General features: G+C 36.6%; 1 protein-coding gene across 2 annotated transcripts in view; it reads left to right on the forward strand.

The window, feature by feature from the left end:
- Positions 1-26,633, forward strand: part of DPYD (dihydropyrimidine dehydrogenase) — a 783,111-nt gene that overhangs the window by 400,735 nt on the left and 355,743 nt on the right. For both annotated transcript variants that reach the window (XR_014842857.1, NM_214044.3), the window contains 1 exon segment: positions 11,554-11,769. Coding sequence is in view for 1 of the 2 variants with exons in the window: in NM_214044.3 (NP_999209.2) it covers positions 11,554-11,769 (216 nt within the window). In the remaining variant the exon portion in view is untranslated.

A 26,633-nucleotide genomic window follows, 5' to 3' on the forward strand; every position in this document is an offset into this window, starting at 1 on the left:
TTAAATTATTTTATCCTTTTAACTCATCCTTAGGGTTGTATAAAATAAAGGCTCTGTATAATAGTCTACATGCTGTTTTCTGTTTTTTAAAAAATAATTTATATTTTTATTGAAGTATTGATTTACAATGTAATATTAGTTTCAACTGTATAGCAAAGTAATTCCGTTAAACATGTGTATACATATATATATTCAAATTCTTTTCCATGGTAGTTTTTTATAAGATATTGACTATGGTTTCTTGTACTCTACATGGGAACTTATTGTTTATTTTATATATGGTAGTTTGTATCTGCTAATTCCAAACTCCTAATTTATCCTCCCCCTCTTCTCCTTTGTTAACCATACATAGTGTTTTCTATGTCTAATCAGCTATTTCTGTTTTATAAATAAATTTATTTATTTTTTTTTAGATTCCACATGTAAGCTAATCTAGTATTTGTCTTTCTTTGTCTGGCTCACCTCACTTAGTATGATAATTTCTATGTCCATCCATGTTGCTTCAAATGGCATCGTTCCATTCTTTTTTTTTTTTTTTTTTTTTGGTTGAGTAGTACTCCGTTGTATATATGTACCACATCTTCCTTATCCATTTATTTATCTGTCAGTAGACACTTAGGTTGCTTCCATGTTTTGACTGCAGTAAATAGTGCTGCTATAAATATTGGGGTACATGTATCTTCTCAAATTAGAGATTTTTCCAGACATATGCCCAGGAGTGGGATTGCTGGGTCATATGATGGCTCCATGTTTAGTTTTTTAAGGAACCTCCATACTGTTCTCCATAGTAGATGCACCAGTTGACATTCCCACCAACAGTGTACAAGGGTTCCCTTTTCTCCACATTCTCCAGTACTTGTTATTTGTAGATTTTTTGATAGTGGCTGTACTGACTGGTGTAAGGTGATACCTCATTTAGTTTTGATTTGCATTTCTGTAGTGAGTAGTGATGTTGAGTGTCTTTTCATGTGCTTCCTGGCCGTCTGTATATCTTATTTGGAGAAATATTTATTTAGGTCCTCTGCCCATTTTTTTGATTGGGTTAATTTTTTTCGATATTGATTTCTATGAGCTGTTTGTTTATTTTGGAAATTAATCCATTGTTGGTAGCATCATTTGCAACTATTTTCTCCCATTCTGTGCGTTGTCTTTTCATTTTGTTCATGGTTTCCTTTGCTGTGCAAAAGCTTGTAAGTTTGATTAGGTTCCAGTTGTTTATTTTTGCTTTTATTTGTATTGCTTTGGAAGACTGATACATGCTCTTTTCTTAATGGATGATATTATAATTAGTAAAAGGTGGAAGAAACCAATGTTATTGCTATAGTTCAATTGATATATTGGAACATTTATTTCAAAGTTATAAAAAAGGGATACCAAAACTATGTTGATATATGCTTGACTTTTCTCACCTCTTTATAGGATCTGGTCAGATGTTACTTTATTAAAGAAGCCTGTGTGGGACAATTTCTCTGGCCCCAGCCATACTATTCCCTGGCCCAAATATTCTGCATTCTGTTTCTAAGAAGAAACTACTTCATGACATAATATTTTGATTCCCAGGAGCCAGTACATGTGTGTGTGTGCATGTGTATGTATGTGTGTGTGTGTGTGTATGTGTGTGTGTGTGTGTGTGTGTGTGTGTATTGGGAACCCCCAAGCAATGCTTAGGGTGCCAATTGGGTGTCCTACAGTTTCACTCAATTCTGACACTACGTGCCTGGAGGTAAGTGTCATATCCCATAGGTAAGAAGTCAGTCCCTCAAGACTGACGTCTCCTTCCTTTCTACTCCTTCAGGCACCAGTCACCAAGCGTAGGTTATTACTTGCGTCTCTGACTAATCAGCTATAAATTGGAGATTCCAACCACCCCTTTCAGCTCTGGATGCCTGCCACAAGTCCAGGTTGCTGTATGTACTTCTGTCCAACTGTCTATAAACCAGAGGTTCTCATGACCCTTTCCTTGGGTTTGATTAATTTGTTAAAGTGGCTCACAGAACTCAGAGAAACACTTTGTTACTAGTTCACTGGTCTATTATAAAAGAATATAATTCGGGAAGAGTCAGATGGAAGAACTACATGGGGGAGATAAGAACGAAGGGCTCGGAGCTTCCATGCCTTCTCCAGGCACTCTTCTTTCACCCAAATCCTGTGTTTCAGAGGCTCTCCTTTTGGATTTTTATGGAGGCTTCATTAGCTGGTATGATTGATTAAATCATTGGCCCTGGCGATAGATTCACCCTCCAGCCACTCTCCCCTCTACTGAAGTCAGACAGTTGGGTGGGTGGGACTGAAAGTTCCAGCCTTCCACAAGGTTGGTTCTCCTGGCAACCAGTCCCCATTGCCCCAAAGCGTTTGGTGCTTTCCAAAAGTTACCTCATTGGCATAACAAAAGACACTCATTGCTCTATCACTGATGGAAGCCCAAGGGTTTTAAGATCATTGTGCCAGAAACAGGACAAAGACCAAACATATGTCTTTTATTATGAATCACAGTCTCTCTCACTCTGTTACACACACACATACACTCTCACACACTCATCTATGTTTCTGTCTGTCTCCTTCCTCCTACCCCTCATCACTCTGTAATATGTGAGATCCATGAAGCTAGAAAATGTGCTTTGTTTACTGCTGTGTTCCTCCAGCCAGGTCACAAAGCCTCCCATATAGCAGGTACTTCAGAAATGTTGTTGAAAACTTAAATATTCTTGGAAACCTTTTAGGTCGTACGACACCTGAGATGTAGAACACATTTTACAAGCTCACCTGGCTCGTTGGTGTTTCTACGTTAGGTTGCTGTGTTAGTCAGCTCAGGCCACCATAATAAAATACCATAAGCTGGGTGGTTTAAACACAGAAATTAGTTTTCTCACAGTTTTGGAGGCTGGAAGTCTGAGACCAGGGTGCCAGCATGATCTGGCCCTGGTGAGAGTTTTTCTGGTTTGTGGATGACCACATTCTTACTTTTTACTTATATGGTGGAGAGAGAGAGAGATTTGGAGTGAGCAGGTGAACTGTGAGCCAGCTTTCCTGAGTCTCTTCCTATAAGGACACTAATCCAGCCATGAGGGCCTTGCCTCCATGGCTTCATCTAAACCTAAGTAACCCTCAAAAGCCCAATCTCCAAATACCATAACTGGAGGTTTGGGCTTCAACATAGGAGTTTGGGAGGAATACCATTCAGGCCATAGCAGTTGCTGAAAGTGCTAGTACTTAGCAATGGGAGTAAAGTTTTACATGGAAATAAAAAATGTCAGGTAGAGGGAATAGTTAGTGCAGACCCCCAGGGAAAGACAGAGTTTAGTAGAAGTCACATGTGTATATGATATGTGTATAGAGAGTGGCAGAAGGTAAGTTTGAATAGGAACACAGGATTATGAAGGATCTTGTAGATTATAATAAGGAATTTGAAAATTAACGAAATGCAATGAGAAGCCAGTGAAAAGTTGTAAACAACCGAGTATATGTTTTGAAAAGGCTATCCTGGTGCAAAGTAAAGAGTAGATTCCAGTAGGAGGCGAGGAAAATAGGGAAACCAGTAAGAAATGGTCCCAGTAAGAGATCACAGCGGCAGTGAGAATGGATGGGAGTGCATGGATTCATGTTTCGGAGGCACCGTTGTTAGAGTTGCGCGTGGAGGAGAAAGAATGAGAAAGAATAGCAACAGTGACTCATAGATTTATGACGTAAGCTGGGTAAACAGTGGTATCATAAAGTGCATGGGGCAGCCTGGAGGAGGAGTAGGGATTTTAATTGACGAGTAGAGTGCAATTTTAATTGCACCATACTACCTTAAGCTGTTTAAAGGCTGGTAGTTGGGGCTGGGAGTAGAGTTTAGATGGAGAGAAGGATCACATGGATTTGAGTTAATACCATTTAATGTTGCAGCCTTATTCTGTGTTCATGTTACAAATATCTTATTAAAAAAACTTGAATATAAGAAGTGAATAAAATAGGATCATTATTTTTAGAAACTGTTCTATAGCCTCATATCTTTTTCTAAAATTTTCATTACAAATAATTTCTCAAAAATGGAGAAATGAAATCTGATTTTGTTATAATTATAATCACTGTACCTAGGCCTTTCCACCATGGAAGCAGCTGATCCAAATTAATTTCTGCTTTGCAAGATTTTCCCCCGCAATAGATATTTCTTCAAAGGGCAAAGTAACAGGAGCTGGAGTTAATTAATGCATTAATCCAACCTATGAATTAATCTAACTATAAGTAGCTACACAGTGTTATTTATTCTTTGCCTTAAAATAATCTCAGAATGGGTACTTCTAGGGCAGTTGTACCCCAAAATAGGGACCATTGTAGTAATTTCACAATGAAATATAAATAAAATGAGTAAGTGAAAGCTGTTTGATGATTTTAAATTGGAAGCAACATAATAGTACTTTATCTTTTTGAATCAGACATAACACTACCAGTAGACTTGCTTTGAACAGTGTTTTAAAAAAAATTCATTCTAGGAAAGCAAATTAAGGAAAAATGCAATTGGGATACATAGTTATGATGTGATTTGCTTTTCCCCAACAATGTCACCATTACATATGCAGATTTCTCTGTCTATGCTTCTGTGACCCAGCCAGGTATAATTGAAGAATACCAGTGATAAAAAAACAGTGATATAACAATAAAACAATAGGCCATTGTAGTTTGATTATATTTGTTTTTATTTCTATACTCAGATAAAAGGCATTATGATTGTCTTATTAATATCTTACTTTCAGTAATAGATGTTTCAGTGCATGTGTACATGTGTTGTATGTGTGTGTATTCAATCAAACCATCATGAATAATTTTTAGGTCAATTTTCTATTTTGAGGGCATTAGTACTTTAGAAAAAACAATATTTTTGTAAATAGGGGCAACTAGTATAACTAGTATAACTCAACTATGATGTAGTGAGTGAAAGCTCTGAATTCAGATCTTGCTCTGCCATTTATTAGCTGCTTATTTTTGGACAAGTTGTTTACTTTCTTTGAGCTTTGCCTTCCTCATCCTCAATAGGACAGTAATGCCTAACTTGAAGAACTGTGATCAAAAGAATAAATACAAAACAGTTATCAGGGAGTCTGGCAAAGTATCTGGTTCATTTTGAGAATAAAGTGACCTGTATTTACAGTGGGCTTTGACATTTGCACAGTGTATTGATGGTTGTGAGAACTGATGCCTTATAATCTGGTACAGGTCCTCATATGAGTGCTTTTAAAGTATCTATCCACTTATTTGAATAAGGTAGACATTTAAGATGATGTTGGCTAAACTTGAACGTCTCATTTGAGAGTAAGAATTAGGAGAAGCTTTCACATGACTAAAGAAATGATTTTCAGGCTTGGGCCCACAGTGCAGTCTCTCTGAGAGATTTTCGAAAATTATAATACTGGAGTCCTACTCAGAGCGATTCTGAGGTAATTAATATGGGGTCTGTCTCTCCAAGACATCAGAATTTTTAAAATCTTTCCAAACGTTTTTAAAATGTGGAGTTAAAAATGACTGGGATAGGAGTTCTGTCATGGCTCAGTGGTAAAGAACCTGACTAGTATCTGTGAGGACGCTGGTTCGATCCCTGGCCTCCCTCAGTGGGTTAAGGATCCTGCGTTGCTGGGAGCTGTGGTGTAGGTCACAGACCCGGCTTGGATCCTGAGTTACTATGGCTGTGGTGTAGGCCGGCAGCTCTAGCTTGGATTCAAGCGCTAGCCTGGGAGCTTCCACATGCTATGGGAGTGGCCCTTAAAAGACAAAAAAAAAAAAAAAAAAAAAAAAAAAAAAAAAAAAAAAAAAAGACTGGGCTAGACCTTTGAAATATCAACCATTCTGAATAAAGAAGCCAAGAAGCCATGATTTGCAGAGACAGAATGAACCTAGATGCACATATATGAGCAGAGAGGAAGAGACGGATGACCTGATATTCGTCAAGGATTCCCAGCCTGCATGTGGGCATTGCTGCATTCCTGACCAGTTACATGAGAAACCTCTACACCCTCATAATAACCTTTTGAAACCAGTTTCTGTCTCTTGGAATCAAAGGAGTCCATTTGAGTCTGGAACTTAAAATTTCATAGAGGGAAGAACAATTTTTATTTTAAGCTGGATCCTGGCAAAATTTTAAGGGCAGTGAATTTTTATGTCACTCTATGTATATATGCATTCTATATTATATTTGCATTTACCGTTATTTACCATTTCCACTAGATGGCTCTTTTGAGACCCTTTGGTGAATCCAGCAGTCTTCCAGAGGCAAGAGTTGAATGTTACTCTACTTTAGAATAATAGAATATTGGACTTTTAAAGATAATTGTAATATACCTAATGATTATTTTATCTAAACTGATTATCATCTCATGGGAACTGATGTAAAAAAGAAGCTAAATACCCATGGTCACTAGTCTAATGCATTCAACGAATATCTTAGGCATCTCTCTGCAAGTCTTATGGTAGGTGCTGGAAGTAAATTAGGTGGGAGACACACAAATATCCACAAACAAGTACAGAGTATAATAAGGGAACGCCTTTGCTTCTTAGATGTCAGGGGAGATTTCCTGGTGAAGATGACAAGACCAACTCCTTCTTGAAGGATCAGTTGGAATTTTCAAAGCAGGAAAAACAGACAGGAAAGAGCATGTTAGGAGAAATAAAAAGTCGAAATGCATAGGTGTATTAATGATGTTTTGTTTGATAAATTAGAAGTGATTTAACAAACTGAAGCATAAGGTGTAGTGAGGGAATGGTGGAAAGGGTGGGTGAGATGAGAAAGGGTGAGAGATGTGACTAGCAAGTGTAGGGAAGGGAAGGAGCCCAGATTACAGCTAAGTGTGTACATGATGCTAAGGGGATTGTGCTGGATTCTGCAGGTACTGAAGCTTCTTGAAAGAGTTTGTAGATGAAAGTGAAATGAGAAAATTTAAGTGTAACCCATATAAATTTAGGACTTATCATGGTCTGTGCATGTCATGGAGTTAATTTTTTTAGGCTGAACTGTGAGTAACTAAAATCTTTGCTCAGTCTTCCTTAAAATAAAAATCTGAAGGGGAAAAAATGAACTTTTAAAAAAGTCGTCTTTAGACATCTCTCTTATTTTTGATGTCTCATATGTCTGACAATGGCTTCTATAAAAGAAATATTACCTTTCATCTTTATGTTCGAAAAATCTGCTGAACATTTAGCTTTTCCTTAATCTCTATTTTTACCCTTTTCCTCCATGCTGATCTCAGTTCTGTGTTACTTCAGCCTCTCTTGATTCTGTAGTTTTCTTTTGGTGTTTCTATAAAGTGCATTCTGAATAACCATAGAGATTGTGGTGATATCTGGATTATAAGATGATTCTTGCATTAGAAAGGGGGGGAGAAGGAGGAGATAAAATTTTTAAATTGAAGTTCCTGTATTTACCCCTTTTAATTGGGTTAGCAGTTTCTTCCATTTCAGAGCATAAAACATAAATAGGATATCTAACAAAGGATAATGACAGTGTTGAAAAGAACTGTGTATTAAAAATAAGCATAAAGATATAAATGCTGAGCCTGAGGAAAAAAGGAGATTTGGAAGTACACGATAGTTCTTTAAAGCATATTTGAGAGTTGCTTTGTGGAAAAGTGATTTTATTTATCTTTGTCTCTGTAAAGGTCAGAGTTGCCTTTAAGAGTAAGTATATAATGTGGTAAAATGTAAATAATATAAAAATATATATTGCAAATGGTTCTGATTCTAACGGAGACACGAATTTGAATATGGTGCTGCCCATATGTCCTATTGCTACACAATGTGTTTGATGACTTCTGAGGTAGAGCCATATTTTAAATTATAAAGTATGAAGGAAAAGAGCTACATAAGACAAGGATATGGAGTATATAAAAGAAGTGCCCAGGAAACATGAACTTGCGTGAATGAGTTGAGTATGGAAGGATGATTAGGAGTTCAGTGGGTGAAGAAAGTCGTAGGTTATATTTCGGGCCAGGGGACGTACGTAAGATAATTCAGGGAGACAGGTGGTGGTGTGATGGATGATCTGTGGTTATAATCTTGCGTTTAGTTGGTTGGTAGCTTTATTTACATTTTTAAGTATGTAAGCTCCAGAGGCCTTGTTTATTTTGTCCAGTACAGTTTGTCTTCACTTATTTTATGATCAGCGCTCTTTCAGTCCATTCTTTTTTGGCTGTACCATTTCTCATGCCAGTATAACATTCCTTTTACAGTAGTATCACTGGGGAACTAATCCTCATTGTTCAGCATCTAGGTTGTTTTTTACGTTTGTTATTTACTAACACTATTGGGTGACCAGGAAAGACAATACTCTCTAAAATCGAGAACGTGGATAACATATTATTTAGAAGCCAGGATCACGAGGTAGATTTTGAAGAAGTTGAATTTGAGTTAATGACAAAGTATTCACATCCAAAGGTCTTGATGTGTCTTAGAAATCTGAGTTTGGAGGTTACAATTTCGGATTTGGGAAGGACTCAGCCCTGTGGTGAAAGCTGAAATTCAAAATGCTTGAGTTCCTTGAGAAAGGGTGTGGAGAGAAACAGGTTTTTAAACTTCACAAAGTGAAGCATACATTAAGGCTTGAGTATATTATGAGGGTAAACAGACTAGACTGGGTTGCTGTAGGACCACACTGTGGTAAAAAGTCACAAAGACAGGAGTTTCCATCGTGGCTCAGCGGAAACGAATCTGACCAGCATCCATGAGGACTCAGATTCGATCCTTGGACTTACTCAGTGGGTTAAGATGATCCAGCGTTGCTGTGAGCTATGGTGTGTGTTGCAGATACAGCTCAGATCCCACGTGGCTGTGGCTGTGCCTGTGGTGTAGGCCTGGCAGCCACAGCTTCAATTCAACCCCCAGCCTGGGAATCTCCATATGCCGCAGGTGCAGCCCTAAAAAGACAAAAGACAAAAAAAAAAAAAGAAGTCGCAGAGACAAAATAAAACAAAAATAGCCTTATATGTACAGTTTGAGAAAAGACTTCATTTTAGAACTATAGATTTTAGGTTAAATGTGCATGCACATCTGCAGTATTTTTGTCAATAAAAAAAGAAAATATACATTTTTATAAGAAAGTATACTTCTCGTTTGAAAGAGTTTTGTATGTATGTTGATTTTTTTTGTTACTTGTTTTTGTTGTTTGTTTTGGCTTATTTGCTTTTTGTTTTTGTTTTGAAGCTTAAGGAACATCTTGCATTCTTTGTCCACATCATTCCTTTTCTAAATATTAAGGCAGCCACCTTCTGAAGAATTTCAGAGCCGTGCTTTATTTATTTAAAACCACATAAATTAAGACATACAAGTTGAACTTCACATATGTATCTGCCTCCTTGGACTGTTGCCTAATGCTCTATAGCTAAAATTATTGACAAAATAAAATTCATTTGTGAGATTGGGGAGGTTAGATATTTCAATAGAAGGAAAACATAGTGGAGTTCCCATTGTGGCTCAGCGGTCATGAACCGGACTAGTATTCATGAGGATATGGGTTTGATCCCTAGCCTCCTGCAGTGGGTTGAGGATCTGGCATTGCCGTGAGCTGTGGTGTAGGTCGCAGATGCAGAACTTCTGTATGCTGTAGGTGCAGCCCTCAAGGGACCAAAAAAAAGAAAGCAAGAAAGCAAGAAAGCATAGTATCATTCACCTTACCTAATAATGAACATGGAACCATAGTTATTTCTGCTATCATCATCACACGGAGGTTAATTGAAGTTTCTAAGGTTCCTCAGGTATGGAAGGTTCTTCCAAATTTGCCCAGTGTTAACCAAACTATGGAGTCAGAAAATTCTTCCTTAGTCTAATCTGAACTTCCTTAATTCAATTTAAATTATGATCACGCAGAGCTGAGACAGTCTCATCAAAGGCATTTATCTCCTCACCAATCCCTGTACAAACTCACGCAGACGCACAAACACTCCTCAAATTAACTTGTCTCAAATTATCCCCCACTTCCCTGTATTAAATATTATAGCTTTTGTCTCTGCTAATAATCCTTTTAATAGCATTACTATTCACATGAGAACAGGAACAATTAAGCTCACAGTAGGGCTGAACAATATTCAGAAATGTGCCCTAAAACCCACGTTTCTGGCAGAGATACATGCCATGGCTGAGGCCTAGATGCCATCAGGTACCTGTTTGCAGGCACTAAAGACACATTAGTCTTTCAATTGACGAGTTTGATGCCTTTTTACATATTAGGTGAACTTTATTTTTGCATTATAAATGGTGGAGGTCCAGAAGTAATTTTTATGCAAGTCATGGCAATCTTTATCTACACAAGGCACAGTCTTGTAAAATTGAAGTTTTGCTTAAACACTTTTGGAGGGATGATTCACAAGGAAAGGAAGTCTTAGTTTAAAATTAAGTAGACTGTCCATTCAGTGACCACTCTGGCTAAGCAGATTCCTTCTTCCTCTTTATATTTTCCAGTATTATTTGTCTTTCAGAGATAAACAGAAATGGAGGGAGAGAATGAGAGAGACAAAAACAAACATTTTACAAGCAAAAGGCCTGATGAGATCTTTAATAACTTCTGCTGTCAGAGAGACATTTAGCAAGCACCTTCTATGCTTCGGAGTGCCATGCACTTTGAAAAAAATTTTTTTAATTGAATCTTTCCAATAATGCAATGTAGCATTATTACTGTGTTCATTTAACTAAGGTAATTTAACAGTGTTGAAAGCCAGTTTTAGCTTTTGGCATTAACTGTTTGGTACCTGTTTGGTTTGTGAAGAAAGTTCCCTCATGCACATTAAGTATGCTACCCACTTTCCAAATGAGATGTTTCCCTGTGGCTTATGATCTCCTTCATTTTCCAATATCCCTAGGAGGTAGGAAATTAGGCAGCCAGCATTCATCCTGCTGTACTGAAAATGGTAAAGGATAAAAGCAAGAATAGGTTAGGTGGCTTTCCTAAAATCTCATAAAGAGTAGTGAGGTTACTGGAAATTAAAGTTAGGCCTCCTGACTTGCTGTTGCCCTTCTCTCAGAGCGCTGAAGACATTTCCACAAATTTAGTACATAAAGGATAGGACCAGAGAGAGAAATTCTGAAATGATTCCCTTTTCTGTTTGAAGCTCAGTGTGTGTGTGTGTTTTTTTTTTGTTTGTTTTTTTGTCTTTTGTCTTTTTTGTTGTTGTTGTTGCTATTTCTTGGGCCGCTCCCACGGCATATGGAGGTTCCCAGGCTAGGGGTTGAATCGGAGCTATAGCCACTGGCCTACGCCAGAGCCACAGCAACGCGGAATCCGAGCCGCGTCTGCAACCTACACCACAGCTCACGGCAACGCCAGATCGTTAACCCACTGAAGCTCAGTGTGTTTTAAGTGTAGTTTTTCTGTTGTTTGTTTGTTATTTCTATTATTTCTGTTAGTACTCTATGCTGCTCATTACATTAGAAAAGGATGATACTATGTGAATTTGGTTCTCTTCTAATTGGCTTTTTTGCCAGTTTAATCATTCTAGTCAGATCAGTGTGGTCTATAGTGATTTAAGTGCTGTTGTTGAAGTGATTTCTGAGAAAGAGTGTTTGGAAAAATCAGATGTGATTTTTGGTTTTTCGCAGGCCCAATATGGAGCTTCAGTTTCTGCCAAGCCCGAACTGCCCCTGTTTTATACGCCTGTTGACCTGGTGGACATCAGCGTGGAAATGGCTGGATTAAAGTTTATAAATCCTTTTGGTCTTGCCAGTGCAACTCCAACTACCAGTTCATCGATGATTCGAAGAGCTTTTGAAGCTGGATGGGGTTTTGCCCTGACCAAAACTTTCTCTCTTGATAAGGTAAGCAATTATTTTTGAAGTTGCATTTAAATATCCATTATGTATTTTAATTAGGTAATACACATTATAATGCAAAGAGTTTTCTAAGACATTACCGTTATTAAACTACTGGGTAAAACTTATTATTACAATTAGTCTTTAATTTCTTTTCATTCCTTCTGTCCCACGAAATGTGGGGGGGGGGTCGGTGGCTCATAGATTTCTCATTGTGTTTTGTCTAGAAATCATCAGAAATACGAACATTACAAAAGTGCCTATTTCATTTAATAATAACAAACTCCCTTATTCTTATGTTGGTATTTGTGATTTCTAAATGTGTGTGAATGAAGACCTTTGCCTCAACTCAGAGTCAGAGAGATGATGAATTTGATTTGCATGTAATCCTGGATTCCAATTCATGTCAAAAAGAATCACTCAGTGTAACGTAATTGGTGCTCGTAATAAGATTTTTCTTGAATTTTTAAATGCAGAAACTTTCCTCCAAATGCATATCCTTGAGTTTAACTTGACATTATGACTTTGCACTCACACAGCAAGTGGACATACTTGGTAAAAAATAAACAACATGTTAAAGTTGAGATTGATTCTTTAAAGCACAGAAAGCATGTAAATGCATGTTTTTGAAGTAGGATCATTTATGCAGTAGAAGGTTGCATCCTTATATGGTTTTGAATTAGAAAAGAGCAGCAGTCTATTTGTAGACTCTTTACTGGTGAAATTTTAAACGCTATACCTATCAAGGTATTTAGTACCAACTGGTTGTTAGTAATAATTAATGTATAAGAATGTGCGAATCTCGTGACTAAGAAAAGAATATTATTTAAATCATCCTTATCCTTAGGCAGAGGAAATAATAGAGAACAAATATGCCCCATTAAGCACATTCTCTTCTTTCTCCTCTTACTAGGATCAATAGCTGGCATTATTATGGCTAAAACACTATGGCTGTCTTATTCTGACAGCTTTACAGGATGCTGTAAGTGTGATCAAGAACATCTAGAGAATCCTGAAAAGTTAGAAAACTAGTGCATGAAAAAACTTCTTAAATATTTCTTATGTTCAAATAGCTGAAGTAAGGGGTTTTTTCCCACAAATTACCAAATACTTTGTTTAAACAAAGTGTAAAATTAAACTACATGCTAAATTCAGCTTTAGAATACCATTAATTGTTTACAGTCTTAAAGAATATTGCTATCATATTTGTCTCTGTTTCAATTCTTCCTTTAAGAATTACTCTGAAGCTGTCATCAAATGTGTCATCTGTTGAGAAAAACGGAGTTTTTGATACCATTTAATGACTACTTAAGTTATGCTATTTAAACAGTTTTGTATGTAAACAGAAATAGGTGGCCAATCAGGTATAGGTGAAGAATTGTAGGAAAAAAAGTGTTTGCTTTGAGTTTGCAGTTTTCTTCGCTTACAAAAATTGAATTCTGATTAATCAGAGACATCTGTCTTTACTCTCTTGGTGACGTGCATTGATTTGTGATGCTGTCTCTTTCGGTAGCCTAAGAGCAGTTGGCTTTATTAGGATCACCAGCAGAAATAAATGTGGGAGCTAACTTCCTTCTAAACCTCCAATTTGAATTTAATCTATCAATTCAGAAGTCTGTGATGCTAGTTCAAAAGGAGAGTTATGAATAAATGCAAATTAAATTTGGCACATAAAACATAATGATGGAGGGATTTCAGGAAGCTCCGTTTTACTTACTTTGATGGTGGGTACAATAAAATGTTTGTGCAAAGACTATTTTAAATGCATTTGTGCAGATTGCAGTAGCATAAATAATGATGCCATGTAATTCTGTTTTCAAAAATGATTATTTCCCGCACACGATTTTGCAAAGTGGTCCATTTCCTTCATAGAGATCTCCTTTTTTTGTTTTGTTTTGTTTTCTTGTATTGTTTTTAATTAGCGATTAAATCTGTTGTGAATATCTAATAGTACAATAGTCTTTTGAGTTTTTGTTCTTTCTTATTGATGAAATACAGTATACAACCCAATAGTATAAACACGTGTTTTTCCCACAGCCTCTTGCTAAAGACATCTGCTAAAATATTATGTGTACTATACATTTGTGACATTATAACATACTAATTTAGATTAGTCTTATTGTAATTTATTATGCCAATTCAAGAATCTACTTAAAATGTATTAAAATTCAGAACCTTGGCATTTCAAATTTGGATGCTCTTAATATGACAAAGGTTATTCTATGGAGTTTTGTTATCATATGAAATATTAATATTTCACAATACAGTTTTGATGAAGTACAATTTGCCGAGCTTGCATATGATAAAGAAATTAAATGCTTACCAAGGGAGTTCAGTAAAAATTAGAGCCCTGCCTGCACATCTGCTGGAAATTTTATTATCCTGTCCTACTGACAGTGTGGCTCCCTCGTTGTTTTTCTAGATTGACAGCTAAATATTGCACTGATTTCTGCAGCAAATATGTTTAAGTGAACTTTGTTTCCCCCTTTTTTTATTTTTTGGGAGTTTGGAACATGCTTTTGATTTTCATTCTATATATATATTTTTATACTCTTGACATTTGTAGATGCCAGATTGAGGTCTAATACGCTGTAGCAAAGATAGACCATTGACTTACAGTGAAATGCCAGTTGATATCTCAGTAAACAGAAATATTATTATTCTTTACTGTGCAGTCTGTATAAAAGCTGTATGTGCTTTCTTTAGGGAGGCAAATGATCAGATTTTTAATGTCAAATATAAAAAGATCTGTGTTTGCTTTTGTGTTAAATAACATCAGAGATGGCTTTTATTAACTACATTCTTCCTTCCCAAATCAGACTTTCCTAGAGTATCCCAAAATACCTAGATTGCTTTTCTTGAGATTTTGTTTGCTTTATAAAGGCAATATTTAAAATACCATTATAAAATGAGATTTAAAATATAATTATACATTTTTATATAAATGTATATTGAGTTCAAGTTTAAATTAAAAAGGTAGGAGAGAAATCAATCTGTCAAACTTAAAGCTAAACCATCATGATGAAATCAGAGTAATACTGTGTTTAAATGGAAATATTATAAATTGTTTATATTTCACATAAAATAACCTGCTGACCCATATTTGCATTGTATTGATAGGAAATAAATAAAAACTTTTTTTTGTTAATTATAATTATTTTCTCTTAGGTAGCTGCATAGTATATAATGCAAATATATAATATCCAAGTGTAGGTTGTATATATAATTTATCACTATGAAGATAAATTCAGAAGTATTTATTACTATACTAAATAAAATTCAAACCTAAGCAGTTCACTTTATTCATAAACTATATGTAGATATTACAGTACACTTGGGATCGATTTTTAGTAAGACATATTTTAATGAATATATTTTGTTCTAATAATTAGGTAGGTAGATGTGCAAAAAATGTCTCTCTCAACATAAAATACTGTAAACTAAAATACTTCTTTGGTATCAGAGTATCAGTTGTAACTCTTTCCATAAAATACAATCTCATATCACAAAGCACAATGCTTAGTGTATAGGAAGAATTTGATAAAAGTTTCATAAATATTTGTTAGATAAATGAATTAATAAATGAATACATAGATTTCTTAGCAACAGCATACTGAGTTTCTTTTTTTTCCCCCAGCCATATGAACAGACAGTTAACACACAAAAAATTGATTATCTTTATATTGATCTCAATCAAGGGAGAAAAGGCCAATTTAAAATTTTCATTTCATAGGTTATTTTTATAGTACACATATACATGTCTAATAATGGAAATGTCAGTGGAATTTCTAAATGCATGGATTGTGTACTAAGATTTAGGTTCCCGAGTAAGCCTTTAAAATTCAGAGAATTTTTGAGAAAACAGAATATGTATTTCACAGCATTGGGGGGGGGATAAAAATTATCTGGACAAATTATCTAAGCTCATATGTCAATAGCCCTGACAGAAGAAATGTAACCTGTTCTTAAAAGCTTTTAGTGACAAAGAATATGCTACATCTTTAAGGCAATACAGCTTGTTATAGTTATAGAAAGATCTATTTTAGAAGTATCTAACTTTTATTCACCCCACATTGGCCTTCTCATAAGTTCCATCCATGTTTTATAGTTTTGCCGTCAGAGACATCATGACATAAATTAGTCTAACTTATTAACACAAATGATTTTTTTTTTATTTTAAAATATGATGTTCTCCCCCCCCCCCAACTAAATAAGTAGTCTAGAGAAAGGCTAACAAGTATGGAGAGGCAGTGCCATCTAGGGAAAAGAAGTTTGGCCTGGGCGACTCCAGTCTCTGTGCCAAGTCACTTCTGTATCACTCTCTTGAACATATGTTGTTTGAAATTGCAGGTTGTTGTGGTTGTTATGACTGTAATATACATTGCTACCTACCATTTATTGAGTACTTAGAGTGTATAGACATTGCCAAATAATTTTCATAAATTACTCGTTGGATCTTCACAGTATCTATATAAGATAGGTAGAAATATTTTTTTAGATGAAACACAGTTGACCCTTGAACAACGCAGGTTTCAGGAGTACCGACTCCGCAATGTTGAAAATCCGCACATAACTTTATAATCAGCACTTCGTATTTGTGGTTCCTCATGTACAGATTGAACCAACCATGGGTCCATGCAGTACTGTAGCACTTATTTATTGAAAAAAATCTGCATGTAAATGGGCCCATGCAGTTCAAAGCCACATTGTTCAAGGGCCAGCTGTAATAGTCTGAGAAAGTTAAGTAAGTAGCCTAGGACATGAGACAGTGAGTACTCACTCACTCCATTATGCCCATTGGCCTTTGGCTGAGCTCATATGGAAAGTTCTTCTGCATCACATGATGTCTGCTGGGCCCATTCATGCATTTGCAGTCTGTTGGAGGGATGCCTGCTCAGTCATGTGTCTGGTTGGAGTTGCTGTAATTGCTGAGATAGCTGGGTCCCTCTCTCCATCTCTTCATAATCTCGCTTGCCTCTGAATATCTCAAATCAAAGAGAATATCTTGGGCTTGTTCACAAGGTAGCAATCAGTATTCTAAGAAGGCAAGAATGGAAGCTGCAAGGCCTGCTGAGACAAACTCAAAAGCATACCACCATACTCGCTTGGACAAAGCAAATTATAAGGTGCAATATACAGGCTGTATTCAAGAAGGAGGTAAATACTCACTGATGGGAAGAACAGCAAGATCATACACACAAAGGCATGCATACAGTAGGAAGGCTTACTGTAAGTGCCTGTAAACTACTGTCTTTCCCTCTGGTCATAATAGTTCACATCCCTTCCACTTGCAAAATGCATCGACCCCATTTCAAAACGCTTAAAAGGGTATCCAGTCATGAGTTTGGGCTCAGCATCTATGGTCTGGGGATCTATATCAGGATCCAGTGCATATAAGGCTGCTTGGGTTCACCTTCACTTTATCTGGGATTCCGTGAAATACAAAGACAAGTTGTCTCTCCGCAAAACACCCAACATAAAATAATATGGTCGAGAGTACCAAGCAGATGCTCGCTCAGAAAGAGAAGAAATGAATGAACGTGGAAATCACTGTCCACTGCAGCTCTGAAACTCAGTTGGGCACATGTTGTCAGGGCCCCTGAATTGATTAGCATCCATCATGTTCCCCAACAGTGGTTGCCTAATCCATTGTCCCTATCTGCTCTTGGCCTTAACCTCTGGGCTCTTGCTTCTGTCCTCTGAGTTTTATTTTGTTTTGCTTTCTTCTGTTTAAAAATGACCTGTGATGATCCATGTTGGCAGTTGAGTAGACTCTTTTGTCTGTTTCTGCCCATAAAAGTGAGGACTCCCTATTCCTCTCTTTATTTTGAATCCCTTTTAGTGCTAACTCATAGTAATGCTATCACAAAACTCTCTTAAAAACTTTTTGAATCTATTAAGGGCTGACTCTATGCCCCAAAGCCACATCCATAATTCTTCTTGAGATAGATGTGTCTCCATTTTGAATATATCTTGCTGCTGTGACACAGTGTCCTAATAGTTCTTACAATCAGTATTGTCTGCTTGAAAGAATCTACTTGAACCTGCTTTAAATCTTTGCATCATCAAAGTATCATATAGCAACGCTCTTGATGTGATTTTTACCTTGAGGTCTTCTTTCTTTCTTTCTTTGGCAACTCCTGAGGTCATTTCTTACTTTGAACATCTTTTTTCCTTCCAGAAGATAGGACAAATAGAGAATAGCTTTATTTTCCATCCCAGTAAGTCCTAGACCCCTTTGCTTTGCTCTAAGTTTGCTTAGCAAATCAAATATATCCTTATTTAGCTCTTTTCTCTTTTAGAGTACCTTATTATACTCGGGTAGAAACACTCAACTGGCACTTTCAGCATTCTGTCTAGAGATTTATTTAGTCAGATCCACAAATGCATTATGTACATTTTATATCTTCTGAATTATCACCAGCGACATTCTTGCCAATTGTTCTGTCACTACATAATATGGGCCACTCTTTTCCAGTCTCCAATAACAATTTTCGCACTGCATTTCCAGCCTCCTCTAACAGTTTGTTCACCATTTTTCCAGATTTTACTAACAGACTACTCTTGAGTTTAGAGAGGTCTCTGTCTGCCTCTTAATCTGAAATCTAATGCCACATGTTTCAGATTTTATGCTAGCAAACATTTCTGTGTCATTTATCTATTGCTGTATTTCAAACCACCCCACGACATAGTAGCTTAAAACGACAGGTAATGTCTTGATTCTGTGGTTTGTAATCTGCTCAGCTGGGCAGGCTTGTTTTTGCCCCACATGGTGTTAGGTGTCCTCACTAGTGCATTTGTAGTCACTTGACAGACCGCTTGATGGCTTCATTCACATGCTTGGGTCCTCACACAGGATCCAGGAACATGGAGATGGCGCCTCTCTTCCAAAGGCTTAAATCTACCACACCGGGTTTTGAACCATGGTCTATTTGATAGAAAGCCAGGCTCTTTCTTGTATATGATGCTGTTTCCTAATTTGTCCTCTCTGGACCTTATTACTTTATGTCTAAAATGAAAGCAGTTTGACTCCATCAGCATCTGGATTTCAGCCGAACAGGTGCACTGAGGGCCTCCCACCCCTGCTTCAGGCTGAGCGGCACTTATGATTTTATTTCTATTTTGGTTCTATTTACAGTTTCATTGAGAGAGAAGGGGGTGGTGTGTGCTTCAAAACCTCTGGGAATCCATTGTCATGAAAAGCCAACCTTTCTAGGCCATCCTTCTCCAATGCACTGGCCCTCTTTCTGGTCTTCCAACACCGTAGATGCCTCCATCTCTTTCAGCCGTTCTGCTTGTGTTTGTCTGCCTGGAAACCTCTGCCCTCAGATCTTTACATAACTGCTCTTGCTCTTCTCACGTCAGAAATTCTCACCTCAGAGAATTCTCTACTGACCACTCAAAACTCACTCTGTCTGTGCCACATTTCCCTGTTGTTTTTTTTTTTTTTCTTCGCTGTGCTTGTCACTGTATGAAATTTCCATGCAGCTAATCATTTATTTATTTTCTTGTCTATTTTCTGTTTTAGTTATTTGAAGTGAGCTTCATAAGAAGAGAGTTGTTGTCTTTCTTGTTCACCACTCTCTGCCCAGTGCCAAGAACCATGTCTGGCAGATAGGAAGGACGCAATACATACTTGTTAGATGAATGAATAATTATAGGATTCTAATTTAAACCACAATTCCACATGACAGCTCTTCAGTTACTTGGAGACAGCTCTCATGTCCTATCCACAAGCCTTTTCTTTTTCCTTTCTAAATAGTCCTGTTTTCCTTCCCATAATAAGATTTGCAGACTTTTCACCATGTCGGTTGTCTGTTCTCCCATGTGGATTTCCAGAAACTTGTTTTGATCCGCATTATCTTAATTGAGAGGAAGTTGACTACATTTGCACAAATTGCTAGCACCTATCAACCAGACAAAAAATTAGGACTAACATTGTCAGGACTGTGAGTGCTAAAAATAATATTTAAAGTTGTTCAGAAAAATTTTGCAAATATGTTGCATAATAATATTTTAGAACCTAAGTAATTCCCTTTGGATTACAGTACAGAAAAGTGTACAGTTTACTCTTGTAACTCCTTTTAGAAGGCATTAGTAGAAATAGAGATCTGAATTTTTTAAAGAGATTTTATCAAACTAATGTATTTTGTCTACTGCGTTTCTCCATTATGCTCTCATGATTATCTGTGAAACAATAAATGAACAGCAGTCCAGTGCATTATTTTCACTGCTATAGCACTGGCTTTAAATTTAATACATAAATAGTTGCTCTTTACTGTGTGCAGTATTCTTCTCCTAATGTATATCTATACATTAGCTAAGGAATTATAAATAGTTAAACAAATTTAATATAAACTTTTCGTCTGGAAAGCTTTTAACATGCTAAAACCATAAATGATTTCCATGTAGTAGTATTTTGATTTTCACCTGGCTAGGCTCTTTCATTGTTATTTAGATGCAAGGCATTCATAATTTTGACTGAATTCATAATTCGTAAAATTGATGCATCCTCAAATTATAAAGAATGGGCTTTTTAAAAAGCTATAGTTCACGTGTTAGTCCTGTGGGAGATTTCATCCACACGTTCATGTCAAGACTCTTTACCAAGCTCCTCTCTGAAGCAGCCTCAATCTCTTCTCCAGCAGAGCAGAAGAAAGTGCGTGTGCTTACGTGCCCATTTGTGTGTTCACCTGCGATAATGAAGCTCAATCTTGAAATTTAGAATCCAATAAAAAAAATACTCCCCATCTCTCTGCAAAATTCTAAACAAATAATTTTCAAGCATGCCACGTGTGGTGGGCTTAATTTGTTCGATAGAAAATGGAGATTATGATGTTTCCAAACACAAGTTAATACACAGATCTCTAATATTAAGTACAGATTTTTCATTGTAACCAAAGCAATATTTTTAACCAGGTGCATTATTAGAGTTATTGAACTTGTTCCCAATCTTTTTTTTTTTTTTTACTTTCTATTTTACAGTTTGGGCTAGTTGACTATGATGCCAGCCAATCAATTTTCCAATATAATTACGTCTTCACCTCTTTTCTGTTTCAGGCTGTGATTTCACACTTGTTAATTAGTTAATCATTTTGGAAGAGTGGACAGGGTGAGATTCAAATAGGCTTTTTAATAATATAAATTGACGTGTACAGTTTTGGTCTGGGTTAGCTGGTAAAAGAACCTAACTTGTGGTGGAAAATATCTCTAATTTAGTTCCTTTTTTTTAAGCAGCTGGTGTCAAGGTTAATGGAAAATTTTCATGATTATGGTTAATGGAAATTTCCTCAAAGTATAGTCCTGATGATGGGAAACTGATTATACTCTCATCCTGTTTCACTTATTTTTCAGATTTTAAATTTAACTAGTTGAATAATATCCATATTCTGGGTATGTTTGAATGATGTAGTCTTGGTTGAAATTAAGATGGCTTGAATTCCATAATACCCTCCTTGGCTTTGTATTGTTTTTATTGATTTTTAACAATATTATAGACATATTACATAGGGAGACTCTTTATCTTTCATTTAAAAAAAAAAACAAAAAACCTCCATGAATATAAAACCCAGTGAGTCCTTCACTGTCAAATTGTTATTAAAGACATACTACAATGTCTATTTTGTTACAAGAATTTATTCGGTTTCAAATTGTAGTTCTGTTTATGCTCCTTTTTCTTACCTGACTTTCTGTGGGCTTCATATTCAAGATTCGCTACTTCATATTTGGTGCTATTGCTGAAATAAGATGTCATTAGATGCTTAAGAAAATAACTGGTTTTTTAGAGAAATATTCAGCCAAACTTTCTTTTCAGACATCAGTTACCTTTACTTACCCGACTTCCCCATCTGCTTCTTTCCTACGGCCAAGTCCACTGCCCTTTCATCCTGCTCTGCTTATTCATTTGCACGTTTTCCCACAATATCCCATGTGTTTAAAACAATTTATCATTAGCTCTTGCCAAATTCACCCTCTATTAAAGTTAAAATTTATTTAAAACTGTCATAAGTAAGTGTCCCTTTTAAGTACGTGGACTAGACTAGATGTATCCTGAAATCTGCTGCCAGTGTCTTTCGATGCACTCTTTTAATCTCATTCACTCCACACGCATTTGCTAGGCACTGACCACTCATATAGTGTGTGTGTGTGTGTGTGTAAAGGGTCTTTGCTCTAGAAAGTTGAAACTAGTTCAGAATATACAGCAAAAGACGCAGGATGACTGACTAAATGTTGACATAAGGCAGCAGAGATTCTTAGACTAAAAATGTTACTTCAAAGGCTGTATTTTCCTCAGTTTTTTTTTTTTTTTTTAAAGAAGAAAAATGACTTCACATTTGGGCTGTATCTTTATTCCAGGCAGAAGGGATGGCACATGGACATCCGTGGTCATGAAAGTGCCAAGCAGATTTAAGATTCAGCAGCTGAATCTTAAGTAAGATTCAGCATAATGTATCATAAGGTGGTATAAGTAGCTGTGGCGACCATGGGAAAGGCCGGTCAGGCTGGGAATTTAAGTGTGGTTGTATAGACAACAGGGTCCTGAAGAGATTTTAAGAGAGGAATTACATAATTCAGTTTGGAAGTCACTGTAATTAAAATGTAACTCCCATTCACCATTTCAATAGTAACTTCCAGTTTTCCCCCAAAGCAGATTTTCTTTTCTGATTAAAACAGTCTAATCAAGAGGCTTATGTTTGCAACCTCCATACCTTATTTTTTTAATTAATTAATTAATTATTATTATTATTATTGTCTTTTTAAGGCCGCATTCATGGCATATGGAGGTTCCCAGGATAGGGGTTGAATCGGAGCTGCAGCTGCTGGCGTACACCACAGCCACAGCAACACCAGATCCAAGGTATGTCTGCAACCTCCATCACACCACAGCTCACGGCGATGCTAGATCTTTAACTGACTAAGCGAGGACAGGGATCAAACCTGCGTCTTCATGGCTACTAGTCAGGTTTGTTACTGCTGAGCCACAACAGGAACACCTATGTCTTGATGGTACTGTTCCTGTTTACGAGACTTCTTCCCCTCTTCAGGTGGTAAAAGGCCAGTAATGACCCAAGTCCTCTGCCACCGTGTTGACCAAAGGTTGCCTTCTCTACCTTCTCTGAACTTGTATAAATTTCCCTCAGTTGAAGTAAGATGGAAGGGATTCTTTATGTGTGTGGTTTTTTTTTTTTTTTTTTTTCCCTTTCCTGAACGTAAGCCTTGGGAAGGCAGCTCCAAATAAAGGAGTTGGAAAGAACCTGTTGATTGACTCTTTCCTTAGCCTGATCAGTAGACAGTGTGTTTTAGAATGTAACACATCATTTAGCACTGTTGTGAACATTAAATTATTAAATGTCACTACTTCATGACAGAACAGTTTTATTCATAAATAAACAATTTTTGAACAATTTTATTAAAAAATGATGAACAATTTTATTCATAAATAAAATAAGCAATTTTATTTATTCCTGGATAAACAGAATGTTCTATGTATTATTATTCTTTGGGATATATTCTTTATTTAGGCTTTATTTCTTGTGCTTTCATAGGTTCTTCAAATATTCCTTCCCTCATCAGAGAACACTCTCCTATGGTTCTTTTTAATCTTTAGTTATTGCTTACTCTCTCCACAACTCTCCGGAGCCCCTTGGGTTCTTTAACTCTCCTCTGCTGAGACCTCTTTGCCTTTCTGATGTTCCTATTCATTAGAGCTTAGATGGCCTCTCACTGCCTTATTTTATGTGGGTTCCTGAACTGCTTCCCAGAAAAATGTTACATTTCCTTTGCCCTGACAAGTCCTAAGAATGCAGGCTGGCCAAAGTACAGTTGCATCTCTTTCAGCTCATCTTTCAGCAGCCGACAACTCAAGCTTTAGCCTTTAGACATAGCAAATAGAACGGGACACTATGCACTGTGCTTTCACCCTTCAAAAGGAAAGGAAAAATTACAGGGACCACCATCTCTATTCTGAGGGGTTTCTTAACCCCTCTCTTGGGGCTTGGTATGGCAGTGAGACTCATAACACAGCATTAGCATGCTCCAAAGAAATTGTTTTGTAATCTCCAGCATCTCTAACTTTTTGTAGGATAAAAGGTATGAGAGTTCTTTGAGAAGATTTTTGTCATCTACTTGGACATTTTTTTCAAGGGGAAATTTTATTTTCATAATTTATTTTAATTCCCCTTAAGATCTCAATCAAAATTTCCATTTTGATTCTGTGCTACATTACTAAAGTCTATGTCATATTTAAATTATTGACATTAATCCCATGAAAAAAGTATTCCAAAAATTTCTTAAATCTTAGAAAATTTCTCTCATACTGATACATTTTCCCAGATTTTGTGGTTATCACTTAACTGGTCATTTCTTTCCATTTAACATGGCATCAGACTTGTTTTAGTACAGATTTTCCATGAAACAGTTGCCAAGATGGTATTCATAAACATGCAAGGGTGTTATTATGTAAAAGTGCCTGCGAGAGAAAGTATGGAGGAAGGTGGAAAAAACTGGGAGAGCCATAGAGAGCAATGTGTGTCTGGCCCCAGGTGAAGGAGAGAGGAATGAGGGTTGGGTAGAAGTGTTCTGTAGTGCTTTGAGTCTAAGCACATTTTCAGCAAAGCCTCTGAGGAATCTGCAGGCCTCCCAGGAAGGAGCTTGCCTTACTCTCTCTGTCCTGTTCAGTCACTGGCTGAGCCGTCCCCATCACGGGGCTCCTTTAGGCTGTCACAGAGACATTTGGATTGCCTGTAATACGTAGCACAGGGTAGGAAGCCACTTAGTACATGCTTTTAATTTTTTTTCTTATTTTATTTTTTTTTTTATTTTATTTTTTTATTGTTATTTCCCTCATCACAATTTTTTCCCCACCCTATAGCATGGGAACCCAGTTACACATACATGTATACATCATTTTTTTCTCCCATTGTTGGGCTCCGTTTAAATGGGTGAATAAACAAACATTGGCATTAAATTTTGAAATCTCTTGATCAATAAAAAGAGAAATGGTATAAGACCAAATGTAAATTAAATTTATGCAAAGACGCTCTTACTATTACAATATGAAAAGAGAAAAATAAGCATGCATAAGGCTGGAGGGGATATTTCACCCTAACTTTTAAATTGGGCTTTTCACAGTAACTCATACTAGTTACTGTTCAACTATTACAGTGGTCTTCCTTTGGAAGCAAGGTCATCTCTTTCCTAAGGGTCATCTCATTCCTGAGTAATTTGACTGTCAATAAATTATTTAACTTCTCTAAACTGTCTATAAAACAAGACCAAAATATCTCTCTTCCTTTTCTTAGGATATTCTAGTGAGGCTCAGTTTGAATTTTTTTAAAAAAATAGAAGATCTGAAAATGGTTTGCAACATGGGAAGCACATATCAGTAAAAGTTGTAATTGTTGTTACCAAAATCTGCATACCAAACTAAAACATTAAGAGTTAGGTAATCATTTATTAAAGCTTAGAAAATCACTATAATGTTGTCCTTCTCATTTGAGGACTTCTCTCCACTAGTGCCACCCACATCTAAGCCACCATCATTTCTCCCTGAATACCATTCCAGCCTCAGACAAGAGTCTCCCTGCTCCACCCCTGTCTGTCCTACACGCCAGACTCAGTACCGCAGTCTAGGTGTCTCTTACAACCTAGGTCATATCATGCCCTCCTTTCCTCATTCCAGTGTCTCCATAACCACCAGACTAAGGTCCACGTCACTTGTCATATAGCTCCTTCCGGTCTCTCAGACCTCATCTCACTCTACTTTACCTTGTACCAATGAAGCTACAGCCAGAATAGCTTTTTCTAGTTTTCTTCAATGAGCCAACCTCTTTCTCACCTATGGCCTTTCACTAATTGTTCTCCTTGCCTAGAGATTTTGTCAAAAAGGAAAAAGAGAAAACCATTGCTAATGGGAAAGTGTAAATACGATAGGAAACAATCTGTCGCAATAAGTAGTTAATATTTATTGCCGTTTATCAGACTACAGAACATATAGATGACAGCTAGCCAATTAAACTGTGAAGGAATGGTCGCATATTCTTTCTTTCTTTTCATTTCCAATAGCAGAAGATTTTAAGATTTTTAAATCATTCAGTAAGAGTCATCTTTAGTATTTCTGAAAAGAAAGAAAGATAAAGAACTGTCCTTCCTTATAGCTGTTGGGATCTCATCAGTTACCAATCATAAAATCCCAGAAAACGGAAAGTATTTTATAAGGATCAGAAACTGTGCTGCAAAGAGCAATGGAGGTTATGTGACATAGCCGTGGGTGCAGAGAAAAACATTTCCAAAAACATTTTTCATGTAAAATTAATAGATGTTAATGTAAGTGTTAAAACACTGAGCTCTAAATCCAGATTTTTGGACTTCTTCATAATTCACTGAAAACTAGAAAACGCTTCCTGGCTCTAGAACGCCTCCTATCAGTGTGTGTGGGATTTGTGTCTATAACCGCTATTAACATTAATGGGATTTAATCCAGTAGGTCTCCTACACACAGATCAGAAAATTCGCTCAAATTATCTAGGCATAGTCAATCATGGAGCATAATTCATAGTACATGTAATTTACAGTGTTTTACATTAAAACATGAAATAAAATACATTAAGAAGTTGGCCCCGTAGTCATTTTTGAAGCAGGTATTTAAAGTATCTTTAATATTGGACTTTCAGTGTTAAATAAAGGACAAGTTTATAAACAGTTCAATAATTGGACAGACTGCATATTGATTTTTTCCTTTGTTATATAATATTACCCACTTCCCTATCCAGAACCATGTCATACCAGGTTGAAGAGTGCTAGAAACATGGTCGCTGTTGTGTATTGGAATGTGGAGAGACGGAAAGGCTGTCACAGCAGTCAATAAGATC

Source organism: Sus scrofa, chromosome 4 (assembly GCF_054392235.1).
Source record: "Sus scrofa isolate SSC_HxYL_T2T_F1_AM1 chromosome 4, Sscrofa_HxYL_maternal_Yorkshire_Landrace_v2.0, whole genome shotgun sequence".
Lineage (NCBI taxonomy): Eukaryota > Metazoa > Chordata > Mammalia > Artiodactyla > Suidae > Sus > Sus scrofa.